This window comes from Quercus lobata, chromosome 2 (genome assembly GCF_001633185.2).
Source record: "Quercus lobata isolate SW786 chromosome 2, ValleyOak3.0 Primary Assembly, whole genome shotgun sequence".
Taxonomy (NCBI): Eukaryota; Viridiplantae; Streptophyta; class Magnoliopsida; order Fagales; family Fagaceae; genus Quercus; species Quercus lobata.
Window position 1 is genome coordinate 27,594,104 of NC_044905.1, and position 15,630 is coordinate 27,609,733.

At 33.0% G+C, this 15,630-nt stretch overlaps 1 protein-coding gene across 1 annotated transcript; it reads left to right on the forward strand.

Moving 5' to 3' along the window:
- Positions 1-222: 222 nt before the first annotated feature.
- On the forward strand, positions 223-2,607 carry LOC115975173 (NAC domain-containing protein 43-like). The gene is made up of 3 exons (XM_031095867.1): positions 223-605; positions 750-1,018; positions 1,658-2,607. The coding sequence occupies exons 1-3, from the start codon at positions 422-424 to the stop codon at positions 2,432-2,434; spliced, it is 1,230 nt and encodes a 409-aa protein (XP_030951727.1). The 5' UTR covers positions 223-421; the 3' UTR covers positions 2,435-2,607.
- The last annotated feature ends 13,023 nt before the right edge of the window (positions 2,608-15,630 follow it).

Genomic DNA, 15,630 nt, shown 5'->3' on the forward strand with positions numbered 1-15,630 from the left:
CTCTCTAACGCATTTTTGGGTGGCTCTATTGTTACTACCTATACATTGGGACCCACAATTCCCCCCCTCTCTCTCTCTCTAGTCTCTTGTCTTTGGTGGTTGGTTCTTCTCGAGGAACCTGGACCCCACACTAAGTACACTAATGGCCATGATACCAAAGCTTTTCATGCATTTTTGGACCCTTCCCATGTCCTACTACCATTATAAATTATCATGACTGCATTACCCTTTACGCATATCCCCACATCGAGTTATTGTACTTTATTTCTCCTCCTATTACTTTCTCTCTTCCTTTCTGTACCAATGCTTTTGTTTCTTAGTCTAAATTTTTGAAGAGATTTAGTTTTCAAGGCCTTTAGTGTTGTAGGAGAATTGGACCCCTGCTTGTTCCATTGTTAGAATTGTCCTACAATTCCTGCTAATGGCAGAAGATATGAATCTGTCCATAAATGGTCAATCTCAGGTCCCTCCAGGCTTTCGATTTCATCCCACAGAAGAGGAACTTCTTCACTACTATCTGAGGAAGAAAGTTGCCTATGAGAAGATTGACCTTGATGTAATCCGTGAAGTTGATCTTAACAAGCTCGAGCCATGGGATATTCAAGGTACTACCTCTTCTTCTTCTTCCTTGATTTATTAGCAGTGTACATGAAGTCGACTTTGATTGACCTGTTTTAATTTAAGACTAAAACTTAGTTGTTGTTTAATGATTAACAATTTCATTGCTTCTTTGCATTTGAACTTTGTAGAGAAATGCAAGATTGGATCCACCCCACAGAATGATTGGTACTTTTTTAGCCACAAAGATAAAAAGTACCCGACTGGGACTCGAACAAATCGTGCTACAGCAGCTGGGTTTTGGAAGGCTACAGGCCGAGATAAGATCATCTATAGCGGCTTTAAAAGAATCGGATTGAGGAAGACCCTAGTGTTCTACAAGGGAAGAGCTCCACATGGACAAAAATCAGATTGGATCATGCATGAGTACAGGCTAGATGAAAACATTCATGACACTAACGTAAGCCATTCTCTTCCATATGCCTTCTAATATATATATATATATATCATTTACAATCAAAAGCTTGTATTTCTCTACCTTCTTTGCAACATATATGGTACTAATTCTATCATCTAAATACCCATGGTTACATGAAAGAATTTTCTTCAAGCAGTGTTAAGAATATTATAAATTTTATAATATAATTCTTACAAAATAATGTGTAAAGATACTAAAAAGTTGTACTATGTAATACTCAAACGAATACGTCATTAAATACAAAAATGTAATTCAAACATTAATGTATTAGGTTATTAAAATTTATCAATCACATTAATTTTTGCATCAACTTATAAATATTTAATTTGTAGTACTTTTTGTATTTTTCTAAATTACAAAAAATCAATTGAGACATTTATTTATTATACTGTTGAAGAGGCATAGGTCACATCGACATTTTTTTTTTCTTTTTTGTGGGAGGCATAGGTCACATTCTTGTTACTTTAATTTAATTTGTAAACGTTTTTATTTTTATTTTATTTTTTTATAGTAAATTAGGTAGCAATTTTAAGATTTTGCTTTCTCCTTTTCCATTTCTGGGTATTGTTTGTCAAAGACAAAAATATTTTTCCATTATTAAAATATGTTATGTGCTTTCAGGTTTCTAATTCAGTAGGAGAGTCAATGGCTGAAGATGGGTGGGTGGTTTGCCGTGTATTCAAAAAGAAGAATTATCAGAAAGCCCTAGAGAGTCCTAAAACCTCCTCTATGTCTATGGACTCCAACAATGAGCTACTAGCTTCAAGAAATGACGAGGTCCTGGATCAAATACTTATGTACATGGGAAGGACTTGCAAGCTTGAAAACGAGTCATTCAACAACATTAACATCTCTGACAACAGTAACCCCTTGAGATTTCTGACTGCAAAGCAAACAAGCAACTTCAGTGAAGGGCTTCATGATAGGTTCATGCATCTCCCACGGCTGGAGAGTCCAAACCTTCCTTCACTTCCCATCAATAACTCTCCCTTTGATCATCAAGACCATAATTTCAAAGCTTGTTATCAAGCATTTGATGAAATGCTCAATGAAACTGAACCTTCTACTACCAACCAAGCTAGTGGCTGTGATACTCACATGACCCCAGTTCATGATCATGACCCAAAAACTAGGCTCAGTGATTGGGTTGCCTTTGATCGAATGGTAGCTTCTCAGCTTAATGGCCAAGAAGAGACATCCAAGCAATTATCTTGCTTTAGTGACCCCAACATGGGCTTTTGTCCTCCTCATCATGATGATGTACAATTGTCAGACCTACGTACCAGTCGGCTAGGTCAAATCTCACCCGTCTACAATACTACCGAGAATGATATATGGAGCTTTACAAAATCATCATCACCATCTTCATCAGACCCTTTGTCCCACTTGTCTGTATAACCGTACTATTGATCAGTACATCACTATAATGGTATTTGCCAAGTCTAGGTATATGTACGTAGTATAAACAGCAAAACATGTATTCAAATAAGTAATAAGGTGACATATTTGAGAGGTGGTGGCTTTATTATTGTTTTTAGAGAAGTCAGCTGTTTTAGGTGCTGTGAAATGTTCTTTCTACCTTTAATCATATCTCCGTGGTTGGAGTCTAACTATAATTCGTTAACTATATTGAAAAGCTTGACAAGTTAATTATGGCATTATGCTGACTTTTAAGCCAGATTTGGTGTTTCCTCTCCCCCACAATTAACACTGCCAACAAATCTGTGACGACTAGGCATGGTCTATTGGTAAGAAGTCATCATAAAGGATCAATATGTTATTGTGGTGTCGACAACGAGAGTGAGATCCTTGGGTCTCACCTAACGTGCGTACCAATAAAAGATGTGGGAAAGGCGACCACCTTTTACCAAGTAAGATGTGATATACTCATCTCAAAAAGAAAGGAAAATAAATCAAAATATAAAAAGTAAGATAAGATGCATCATGTATATTTGTATCACGAGAATCATAAGGAGACATATCGTATCTTTATCTTATTTTCTACTTTGTGGGGGAAGGGGAGTCCAAGAAGAAACCAACCCCCCTTTTTTTATTTACTTTTTTTTTTATTTTTTTTTTATCAAGATTAATTGATGATAACCAAGAAAGTAATTACTTTTAAGGATGCAGTTTGATTGATGGATTTCGATCTAATGAAAGTTGCCCAGAGTACCTGCCTAAATGCATAAATGCTTGCTTATCATGTGTGTACAATCAATATCTGAGCTATATTCCAAAATGACAATAAAAATAGAGGTTATATATCATTGCAATGTGTTAAGGTGCAATCTCTACAATGTGATCTAATTAGTCTAATTATAGCTCGTTATCTCAGTTAAAAATCCAACTCAGCTTCACCTCAACCAATTATATATGGAAACACCAAAAATCCAACTCAAGTTCACCTTAGTAAAGGGCTTAGGTATTCTTGATAGAGGCGAAGTAATAAATTGGGGTTTATCAAGACCAATGTTGCAAGCACTTGAACTCGAGTAAATCACATCTAGACAAATAGAAATAGGGTGGCAGTTGAGGTGTAGAGAAAGCTGCAATATATCAATAGAATTTTCCTAATCCTCCCTTGGCGTGTGAGATGATTGAGGATGGCCACAAGCTTGCATGAATTTGATGGGAGGTTTATTTGTTGTGTTTTGATAGGGAGCTGGGGTATGGTTTGGTGTGAGATGGTTTGATTGGCCACGGTGACATTAACTCGATTCAAATCCAACTGTTGGAGAGCTGAAAGAGAAGTCTTGCTTGAAGCTGAAAGGTGGACCAGCAAGCTACACAAAGAAGAGAGAGAGAGAGAGAATTAGCAGCGTTAATAGAGAGGAAGATAGAGTTTGGGGTAGTAATTAGGTGAGGTAGAGCTGCGTAGGATTTTTTTTTTTTTTTTTTTTTAAATTGAGGTGACAAGCTCTAATTAGACAAACTAAATCACATTTTAAGGATTGCACCTTAATACGTTGCAGGTAATTATATGATCCCAAACAAACGATTGTAACAAATATGTCGGTTAGAAGTTTCCCAAATTTGAGAAGAGATCGATGTTGCGTAGAATGTTAAGTTTGACTAATATTGTATGTTCACTTCTAACTTACAGATAAGCTTTAAAGAGGGATTGTCAATTAATTAATGTGACATTAATTTGTCATCTAGCGTAGGATGCTTCGTTTCGTTTGTGCACTAGCTACCACAAAACCTAGCTTTACGTGTGCAAAAACCTAGCTTTACGTGTGAAATCTCACGCTTTTATACATATAAAGATGGCCGTATTACACAAATCTTTTTTTTTTCCTTGGGTAAAGAAGGTTTGCATAACACAAATCTAAACTACATGCAATAACAATTCTGGAACGTATAGTATGTAAGAATACTTGGTATACAAAATAGTGGAACATATTTTTTTACCAATTTGAGCTTAAAAAATTTCACCCAACACTCACTCAGCCTGCCTAATCGCACTGATACTGTTGCCCTGCTATATATGGAAGAAATGAGGAAGAAGAGGACCTAATTAAGTATTGTTGAACTAGCACTAGGTCAAATTTGTGGGAGTCATGTGTTTACCACCTTTCGGAGTCAATATTTGTTTTAACACAATGATGAGAACGTAATTATTTAGAATAATTGTGGATCTCCTAGGCGGAAATTGCTGTCATCTACTAGAAGCCAGAATCTCTCTAAGGGCTAATCAGTTTTCACCTAGCAAAAACATCATTGTAGATTATACTAAGAAAATAATAAAATAATAATCATGGGTATGTTGTATATGTATGACTTCACAGGGTAGCTAGCTGTCAAACACTCTGAGTGAGGATGTATGTAATTGAAACCTTTTTGATTGAATTTGTGATGCTTAACAAAAGTTAAGAATTACAAGAAATTAATTTATACAGATGAATGATTATATATAGGAATTTTATCACAAGTCTTAATTAAGAGTTATGGTCGACGACCTAGCGCACCAATGATACCTTTGTGCATCATTTTATCTTGATCAATCACCATATATATATATATATATATATATATATATGAAATAAAACAAATAAATAAAAACAACCAAGCAAGGTTATTGATATGATGTGTCACACATGCAGTAGACTCATTACTAAAAATCCTCACAAACAATGTGAAGTTCAAGTGGGAAAGCGCGCCAGTTCATTGATTCTTATCCTATCAACTTAACAACTATTTTAATCCCTCTAAGTTAAAATCCTAATGGCGTTTCATTTATATAAGAATACACCTTTTGGCACCCTAATTCCTATTTAAGATCAAGCTAACATGCCTAAGCTATGTTGACGAGAAGTTTCCTATGGTTGCCTTAATATAGTTCACTTTGTCCAAGAGTCAGCGTCTCAAATCTCATATGGAGTGAAATGAATATTTCACCATATGTGATCATGTAAGCATCCAATCAAGGATTTTTGGGGCGCCTTAATTTGTGGTTAGGGTGATTCCCTTAATTTGGGGGCGCCTTGGAACCATAATAGGCTATACACTATATAATAATATTAAAATAGAACTAAGATTGTGTACTCTTGTAGATTTATCAATTATAATTTTTAAAATTAAAGATATCAAAGATTAAGAAATATATCATGGAAAAATTTTCATTGGATAGGAGCGGTTCGAGCGATAGCTCCAGCAAGACTCGTGTGGTACACGTGATATTATCCATTACCGTTACGTGGCGTGAGGTCGAAAAGTCCACACCGAAAATCCTCTTTTTTATTCAGCAATAAAAAAAAATTAAAAAAAAAAAAATAACTCGTGACATTATTCTTGTATTACAGGAATTAACTTCTGAACTGTAGAACCTCATAGGACCTTTAACTTATTTTGAAAAGGTGTTAACCTTGTTAATGTAATACTCCGTATGAGGAACTCTAGTTACTCAACGCATCGACAAATATTGTTCTCGAGAATACCATTCTTCGCTTATCAAAAAAATAAAGAATACCATTCTTCATTTCATGTTATGATATTGTTTTTTTTTTTTTTTAATGTTATAATGTAATTATTAATTGTTGAGTGAGTTGTCCACCACTTGTAGCTGAATTGACACCTCCCCATGTACAAAGTGCTTGGAGGTCTAGGGGATACAGTATTTTTACAACAAATTCTTGGTGATAAATAAAAAAGTGATGTTAATCATAGGTTCATATAAGGTCCAGTAAAAACTTGCCACATAGATTTTGTTGTGAAATTATTTTGAAACTATTATGCCCAAAGCACAACTCACAAGAAAACTTTTATATAAATGTAGCTAGCCGGAAGGTAAATAACAAACAAAGGTGTGGCACATACCCGTTGGATGTTCCTAGAAAAACAAAATTATATACTTTTGTGTCTTGCAAATAAGAAAAACTAGTCGATAATCCATGTAATGTATGAAAAAATTTATCAAAATAATGTTTTTTTTCTTTAACTTTTTGCCTAAATATGAAATTTAATGATTTTGATGTTTATTAGTAGTCTTATTTTGTTAATGTCAAAATATGAAATTTAATAATTATTGTAGTTATCAATAGATAACCCGTGAAAGAAAATTTTAACAAAACATGATTTTTTTTTCTCTTTTATTTTTGTCTTAAATTTAAATTTGATACCACTGCACACCCTTAATACGATGGTCACTCCACAAGTATAAATGCTTATGAGGTGTGAGGGGTAATGGTCGGAGTTCAAGTCTCTGGGAGAAAGCCAAGGGCCCAACAAATCATTTCTTAAAAGATGGGCCCGACCAAAGGTGTGGACATGAGTAAAGAGGTCTGTGGAATGAAAGATAACTCCCCAGGGCGGATCCCGTGGAGGTTTGGACCAACCACTATTACCAAGGTCCACTATCAGATATGCAAGGAACCATGGGCGACCAGTTCCCCTCTAGACTGAGATGCCACCTTCCATCAAGCTCACCTCGAAAAATGCTATGAAGAGATAAGAACCGCTGGGGCAGTTACATCCATACTAATGAGTCGTTTTCACATAATCGCTTCCACATTATATGCTGATTGACTGGCCTGAAATGTGAAACACGCCCAAAGTCCTATTTCATGATGAATGAATGGAAGAATCGAGGGATGATGGGACAAATATCCCCTAAATACTGCTAAGAACAAGACAGCTGGGGAGAGAGAGAAGGGGAAATTGTCTATAAAAAGATAGGAGGGGCAACAAGAAAGGGGATTTAGAAAAATTGAGAGAAAAGCCTTAGAGAAGAACAAGAGAGAGAAAGTTGTGATAGCAGAATAGGTCTAAGAGTTTTTAGCTTTCAATCCTATTCCTTGTACCTCAAGAAAGATATTCCTACATTAATAAAAGCCTTTTTGTTCCTTATTATCTTACAATCTATTGTTTAAATCTCCTATTGTGGAATTCTTGCCCTTACTTTTATAAATTAATTGTGTAAGTCATCTTTGTTATCACTATCTTCTTAGCAGTTGTTTTTGGCCCCCACATATTTGTATATAGAACTATTTATTATACCATTTATAGAAAAAAATTATTTGGAAAAATTTTAATGGAATGTTTAAATATAGAATAAAATTTTAAATTAATTAAAAAATAAATAATAGAATAATGATGTATAAAATTACAAGGTCCTAAAAACTTATGTAACAAAATATTATGAGATCAATAAAAAAATCAAATGTCTTTGGTTATATATATATATATATATATATATATATATTTATTGTTAGGTTCTAAAAGTTTAGAACAATTGGCAAATCGTAAACACAAACTTTTCTAAATTAAATATAGATCCTAGAGTCTATAGGTATTATTAGACAATACTCAAGGTGATTCAAGTCAAGATTCAAGAACAAGTAAGCTGTAGAAAGAAGATTTCAGAATTTTCCTGGTTCAATCGATCGAAAAACAGGCTCGATCGATCGAAATACAAGTCTGCAAATTTTAAGTTCAGCCTAACAACAGTTCTAGCCCAAAAAGGATTAGGGTTTCAGATCTACTTCTTCTAGTATATAAAGGAAACCCTAGGCACATTTTATTATGACTTTGGAGGTGCTCTTATGAGATCTAAAAGGTTCTATGTCTTCCTCTATCAAAATCACTACCGGATATCACTTTCATATTTTTAAAACCGGTAGATCTGAAGTTGCTGCATGAAGATCAACAATAGTTGAATATCTAAACCTTCAAGGGTGGTGTTGGAGTCATAAACAGGAGAGTTTGTGTTTTTTATCACAAGTGTGGGTGTTTGTGTTGCAAAGGCTTAATAGAGAAGGAGTCCGTAGATTCGGAGTTTGCACGTGGTCGTGTCAGTAAGTTCTACATATGGTAGCAATAGGATATTAGTGGTCTAAGTCTTATTGTAAACTTTGATTCTCTATAGTGGATTTGTTTTTTTACCTTGAAGACAATTAGGTTAAATCCTCCCCAGGTTTTTTACCGGTTTGGTTTTCTTGGGTCATCATATCATTGTGTTATTTACTTTTTCGCTGCTTTGCATAATATATATGATTGTTTTGTTTTAACCTAGATCTGAATAATAAACCTAAGTATTCACTTGGTTAATTAATTAGGTTAAACAGTCTAGTTTATAGGGATCTAAAACCTGACATATATATATATATATATATATACATATATTATAGATTATAGATGGATATTGTGGGGGCTAGGACCCAAAATAATGTATTGAGCCTTGGGTCATGTCCGAGGACACTAACAAGTCCGAGGAGGGAAACATAGCTTAGATGATCTACGTTACAAGTCTTATCAGTGGGAGATAAAGGGAAGAAGGTCTGAGGAGGAACTCCTCCTCGGACACGATAAACGCAGACCAAGTGTATACTCAAGCAATTGAAGTACACCTCCTGAACACGTGAGAGGGAAGAAAACTCAAAATATTTAAGGGAAAGTTGCCACCACCACATTAAATGTACTGCAACTACTTTTCTGACCGCATTAATGTGGAGAAGACCCCTGAATAGTGCTGTCTTGGCTACCGCAACTTACAAAGGGCTAAAAAGGGTATCTGATGAGATGAGTACTCAAGTGGGGATCCAGGTGATCAATAAGAGTAAGGTCCAGATGATCAAGAAGGACCCATATAATGTGGAAGAGCCCCCATGAAGTGAGAAGGCAAAAAAAGAGGGAGAGAGAATACTGTAGCATGCTAAACAATCCTAATATTGTGATATATATATATATATATATATACATTAAATTTTGGTTTCCTCGGATAGAAGGTCCTCTGGTCATAATAGTTTTTATTTGTATTTGATTGATTCTTAACTCCATGCTAGCCGTTGTCCAACTCATTTAGACTTAGTTCTTTGACCCATACTCTACAAAATTCATTGTATTGAGCTTATTGGACCAGGATTCCATACATTTGGGCTTGGGCTCCAAACTTTGTCCCTACAAATACTGTTAGAGATATTACAAATTTTATTACATTGAGGTTACAAATTAATGTATCACCAATCATATGTACATATGCAATTTAAATATTCATTTATATATATATATATATATATATTTTTTTTTTTTTTGAAAATCAAATATTCATTTATAAGGTGATTGATGTCTATTAATTACATTCATTGACATATCAGTTTGTAAGTTTTATAAAATTTATGTAGTAAACTTGTATTACTTTTTATATTTTTCACTATAGATTATAGATTAATTTTAAAGTTTAAAACCACACCGTGATGGCATAATAGGTTTATAGTCCAGTGGTACTTTTCAAAAAATTTGAAGTTTACAGTTTACACACACACATACAAAATGATTATAGGTGTAGGACATGTGAAATTAAAGAATTTGTTTTTTAGTTATTTACATCGGTAATTAAAATAATAGGAAAAAAAAAAGTATGTTTGATGCTGTGAATATTTGTCTGTATTCACCGGCAGGGCTAGGATTTGGGTATGATGTTATTTTCCTCGAGAATATTCGCAATTTGGCCCAAAACATGACAAATCAAATAAGAATATTTTTTTGACATTTAAAAAAAAAAAAAAAAACTTTTTAATCTACTAGTGTACGGAATTCTTAAAATTTTGTCATGTACATTCCATCAGATTGCAACTATAAATCTATAAATAACTATTTTAATACACACGGTTGACAGGTCGTCCTAATTTTCATCAAGCAATTGCAAGTTTTCAACCCATGAATTGATTTCTAAGGTCCGTACAGAAAAAATCTATGATCACATCATTTTGTGTCAAAAATTTTTCATAATTTTGATGTGAAAAAAAAAAAATGATAAGTTCATACAAAAGTGACAGACAATCGATTATAATCTGTCATACATCATATTTGTGAAAAAATAACGTGATGAAGGATGTGGTCTTATAATTGGGCTATGTAAATATAACTTCTATAATCTATAATTAGCAGTAGTTGGTGGGGCGGGCCCATTTCGATTACCTTTCCGGGTAAGTCATTGACACAACCGAACCGCTTTTACTATCAGCTTCCACACATCACACATGAAACTGATGTTGGGTAAATTTTTGTTGTTTAAAACCTTGACAGCAACAAGCTTGCCTATCATCAATGATGTCATAGTGTCATAATAGAGAGGTAAGAGAAGACTAATTTTACTTGCAAATCATTATTAAGAGAAACATCTAAAGTTTATGTGGGAGTGATATATCTATTGATAGTTTTCATACATGTGTTTGTTATTATTGTGCAAGATGGGAATTAAGGTAAATTTATTGCCATCATGGTTTCGAAAAATTTTAAAAAAATAATCATAAAATAAAAAACCTTGGAGAGATTTTATTGTTATGGTATTTAATAATGAGAAGGTCAATCTGCAAGAGAATTAGTCTTTAAAAATTTGTTTTGGAATATTGAGTTTCATGCACCATTGTATTATTATAATAGTAATACAAGACAAGAACAAATCTTTCTCCAGTCGGACCCCATAGAATTTAGAAACACGTAAACGGTAAAACATATGAAAAGAAAGCTATCTTGTTTAAAAATTGTTATGTATCTTGGAATGTAATGTGATTGAAAGAATATACAATCTCTGTAACTCCCTACTCATTGAGAAATAAAGTTCTAAAGCAATCAACGGCCAACTTCCGAGCAAGGACAAAAGTTCTAATTTTAAATAAACAAACGTCAATTAAAATCAATTTACATCTATGGACTTTCAATCAAGAATCCCATTTAGATTCTAACTATATTTCAATTTTATATTAAGCATCCTTCTAAACGCACTCAAATTTTGTGTCAAAATACATTCTTTTATCAAGAAAATTACATATAAATTCATGCAGCTAAACATATAAAATATTAAAAAAATACTACATTAAAAATTATTATTTTCTTTATGTAATTCTATAGAATAGTATTATACATGTTACAAGTTTACTACACTGGACTTATAAATTGATGTGTCATCAATTAGAAATATATAATTTAAAATTTAGTTATAAGATATTTAAAACCAACCAATCACGTTCATTATCACATTAATTTATAAGTTTTATGTAGCATCTTTAGCATTTTTCAATTATATATATATATAAAAGGGTTATAAATTATTCTTGTAAGTGTATCTTATATCAAATTACTAAACAAACCTCAATAAAGTATAATTTTTAAGTTATAGGGTATAATGGATCAATGGATTACGCGTCCCACATAGTGATCTTTGATATCATGCCAAATTGTCCCGCTAGTGTCCAAAATGTGTCTCCATCACTATAGAATCACATTGTAACATAACTCCCACACTATAGGTACTAGACAAATTAGGCTCTTTAATGGTGTTATAAAGGATATTAAGATATAGACTTGGCATGAAAAAGAATAAGAAAATGTCATGGCTCGTGATTATATCTCTATCAGATGTGACTGGTTATGTCATTTAAAAATTAAAAAAAATAAATTAATTAAAAAAAATTAAAATAAATGACTGCCTTCGAAAGGCCAATAATGGTTAACCCTCATTAGGTAAAAGAACACTTTTGGTATTCCTAAATAGCAAGAAAAATGAATTTACAAAGAAAAGGAAATGGTTCAACAAATATTATAATTTCAAAGTATGGGATTAAGTGCCAAATTAAGCAATCAAAACAATTTCAACCAACACTCCTATATGAAGACAAATATGAAATAACGTGTTGATATTTGATTAGACCTCTATTGCTCTCTAGTGAAGAGATATGTAGAGTATATCTCAAACAGTCAAAGTACGTAGGTTCTAAATCTATTCTTGTCCTTGTATATATATATATTTGTATTATTAGGCTTCTGTTCATGATCTTATTATTTATACGTGTCTGCTATTGGAGACGCATTATTTTGTCTCTGACATTTGGAAGATTATATATGTTAAAGCTCAACTAAACATGCGCCATATGTTTTTTTAAGTTCTTGGATAATATGAATGAAAAACAAAATTCATGCAAATTTCCATAACCAATGTCCACAGCTTAATGAGTTCATTTGTTGAAGTGAGCGTGCATGAATCGACTATTCGATGGTGGGCAAGACCAAAAAGGTTTTACCGACTTTCCTCTCTATCACACAGAAGGGAATGTATTGGTTTGTTATGGAGAGTTATCATTCATCCTATTCCAACTTGTAGGTCCAGAAAGCCGACGGTTCAAACCTTGTATGGCCCCTGTTTCCCTCAGCTAATTTTTTAGACATGATTAGTGGGAAAGATTTTAGCAACCTTCTAAATTATAATCATGCTTATCTGGAAAAAAAAAAATACCCAAATGCTTTTTTGGTAAGATCTTTGTGAGCTATTATTAATCATGGTTCTTTGGAAAAATTTCCACATAAATAATTATACAAACAGAAGAGAGTGGAGCTAATAAAGTGATACGTCAAATTGCTATCGTGTACTAGCAGAAAAGTACTGTAATTCACTGTGGCACTGGCATGTTCTCCAAGTAAGCCACAGGCAAGGGCGCAGCTTCATGTTTAAAAGTCGGTACCACCTGACTTGTAAAAATATGTATATATACTTGAAAAAAAAAATTATATACTAAACTAATTTATTTTGATCACTTAGTAAAAATGTTGAACGTCCTAACTTAAAAATCACAAGAATTTAGGTTCAACAAAAATAAGAATAATATTACATTCATGAGATTTTCTCAATTACTTCATAACAAATTTTATGTAATAAGCTGTTATTAATTCTTGTTTGGGTATAATATTGATATCACTTTTAACTCATTAATAACAGTTTGTCATATAAGATTTGTTATGAAAATGTTGTAAACATAGTATTACTCCAAAAATAATTCTGGCTCTTCGAACGTAATCTTTAACCCCTTAAACCCAAAAAAAAAAAAAAAAAAAAAAAAGCTTAAATAATAACAAAAAAAAATTAGCCCAAATATCAACAAAAACAAGACTAAACCAAACAACAAGAAGTCAACAAATTATTCAACAAAATGCTTATAAAAAAAATATATATATATATATTCTCTAATCATTCAAATTTGTAACTTATTCAATCCATTACATAGAAATAATCTATAATTTCATTTTTCCTTAAAACGATCACAGAGAGAAATAGTATGGTTATGAGTTATTCTTAGCGATGTCGGCATTTATGCTTTTTATAGCTTTGCAATTGCTATAATTTTGCTCTCTTTAGCGACTTAGCTTGCAACTGTAGCAAATATCATCTCTCTCTCTCTCTCTCTCTCATTTTTCTCTTTTCTATTATCATTTCTGACTCTCTTTCTCACTTTATATTACTTTTATCTCAGCATTCTCAATTCTTATTTTTTTTCTTATTAGTCCAATTTTTTTCCCTCTTTGTTAGTAGAAAGAAATTGTGTGTTTGTGTGTATTTTTTTTTATTCCGATATATTCAAGTTATCCTTTTAAATTTTATATAATTTAAGCTTCTAATGACAATCTTAGATATATATATATTCTAGAGCTGCCACCGGGCACAAGCCCACAACAATAGTGTTGAATGGCCCCAAATATGTATGTCTGATGCAAGAAAGTATAGGACAGTGTCCATGAGACGTCTTTCTCACTTATATGTTGTCAAATGTGTTTTATAGACCATTCCATAAGATAATTTTCCGTGTATTGTGGTATAGTGTGATACGGATAAGACGTCCTTGCTACTGTCATGGACCATTAGTGACATGACTCATGATGAAGGGCCATTAGTCACTTTCATGTGTCAGGCCTTAACCTCTCTCCCAACCCCACGATAATTTGTCGAGGAAGACTCGTATTAGAATTAGAACATAACAAGAACCAAGTGAGCCACAAGCCCACATCTGCAGTGCCGAAGGTCCTAAATATAGACATATAATCATATATGGGTCTCAGTAAACAAAACTCATATGTTCCATTAGAATTGCTTTACTTTACTTTTTACTTTACCAATTGACATCGTAAATGTCATGTACTTGAATATTTTTTTTCATTTAACCTTAAGTTACTTTGGAAGGATTAAAAGAAGAAAATGATGTGTCACAATAGAGTAAAACACCCATATTATAATAGACTTATGTTCAATGTCTCAACATGGTATGATTAATATGTCCTTGCTACAATCATGACCATTAAGCACATAATCAAGGGCCATTACTCTTTTTCATGTGAGAGGCCTTCAATCCTCTCTCTCTCTCTCTCAGTCTCTCTCATGGTCCCTTCCCAATACAGTATATTTTGTTGAGGGAGACTCCTGTTGAAATTAGGACACAACATGAGCAGACTGGTCTCCTTTGGCATGTGAATGGGGGATAAGAATGGAGGCCTGGTACCATAATTATTGAAGTTTAAGATGGATTGATTGGAAAGTGTACCCAATTTTAAAACCTCGTTTGAAAAACATACCAACGGATTCAATTGTATAAGTGTTACATATGGTGATTAAAGTCTAGATACCTTTGTCCTGTAGTTGACTTAATGAGGACAAGGAAACGAAGTTTGGGACCAGTGACTACAGGTTTTGGCTGGGGGATTCAATTATGTATTGCACTATTAAAGCAACAAAATGGAATCTATTCTTGAATGAAAGAGTTCATCTGAAATGACAACTACTTGCTTAAATTACGAATTATCAGCATCCAAGGTTGAATTGGACTTGTTTTCAGTCATAGGAATCTTAAATCTGGTTATCAATTATCTGAGATGACTGAAGGGTCCACGTCCAACCGATTGAAAATGCTCATTAGAATTTATTGGCTATATCAAGCAACAATGTCAAATGCAGAAATAACGAAAGCTTGCCCATCTCCCACTCAAAACCTGTGCATTTTGCATCTGCCCTTCTAGGCCCGCCCAAAAAAAAAAAAAAAAAAAAAAAACTGTAGATTTTATTTGTTTGTTTACCTGAAAATAGGTACAGTTAAATTATAAAGAGTAAAACTTAAATACAGTATTTTAGCTATGATATATTACATTCCTCTGTTTGAATGGAAACAAATTTTTATATTAATGTCAGTCTTTTAATTATATTTGAAATCACTTGAAGTGGTTCACACTAACTCAAAGTGAATATTTGACTCTAAAGATTAAGGTTTGGAGTTCGAAAACACCTAACTTAAAAGGACTTTTTATGAATGCACAAATTAGTAATGAGAATGAGACGGTCC

What these genes read in the sequence shown, in the direction of transcription:
- LOC115975173 (XM_031095867.1), top strand. Translation starts at nt 422, where the DNA reads ATGGCAGAAGATATGAATCTGTCCATAAATGGTCAATCTCAGGTCCCT. An exon ending in CGAGCCATGGGATATTCAAG is followed by an intron (nt 606 to 749) that starts GTACTACCTCTT and finishes TGAACTTTGTAG; the next exon opens with AGAAATGCAAGATTGGATCC. An exon ending in AAAACATTCATGACACTAAC is followed by an intron (nt 1,019 to 1,657) that starts GTAAGCCATTCT and finishes ATGTGCTTTCAG; the next exon opens with GTTTCTAATTCAGTAGGAGA.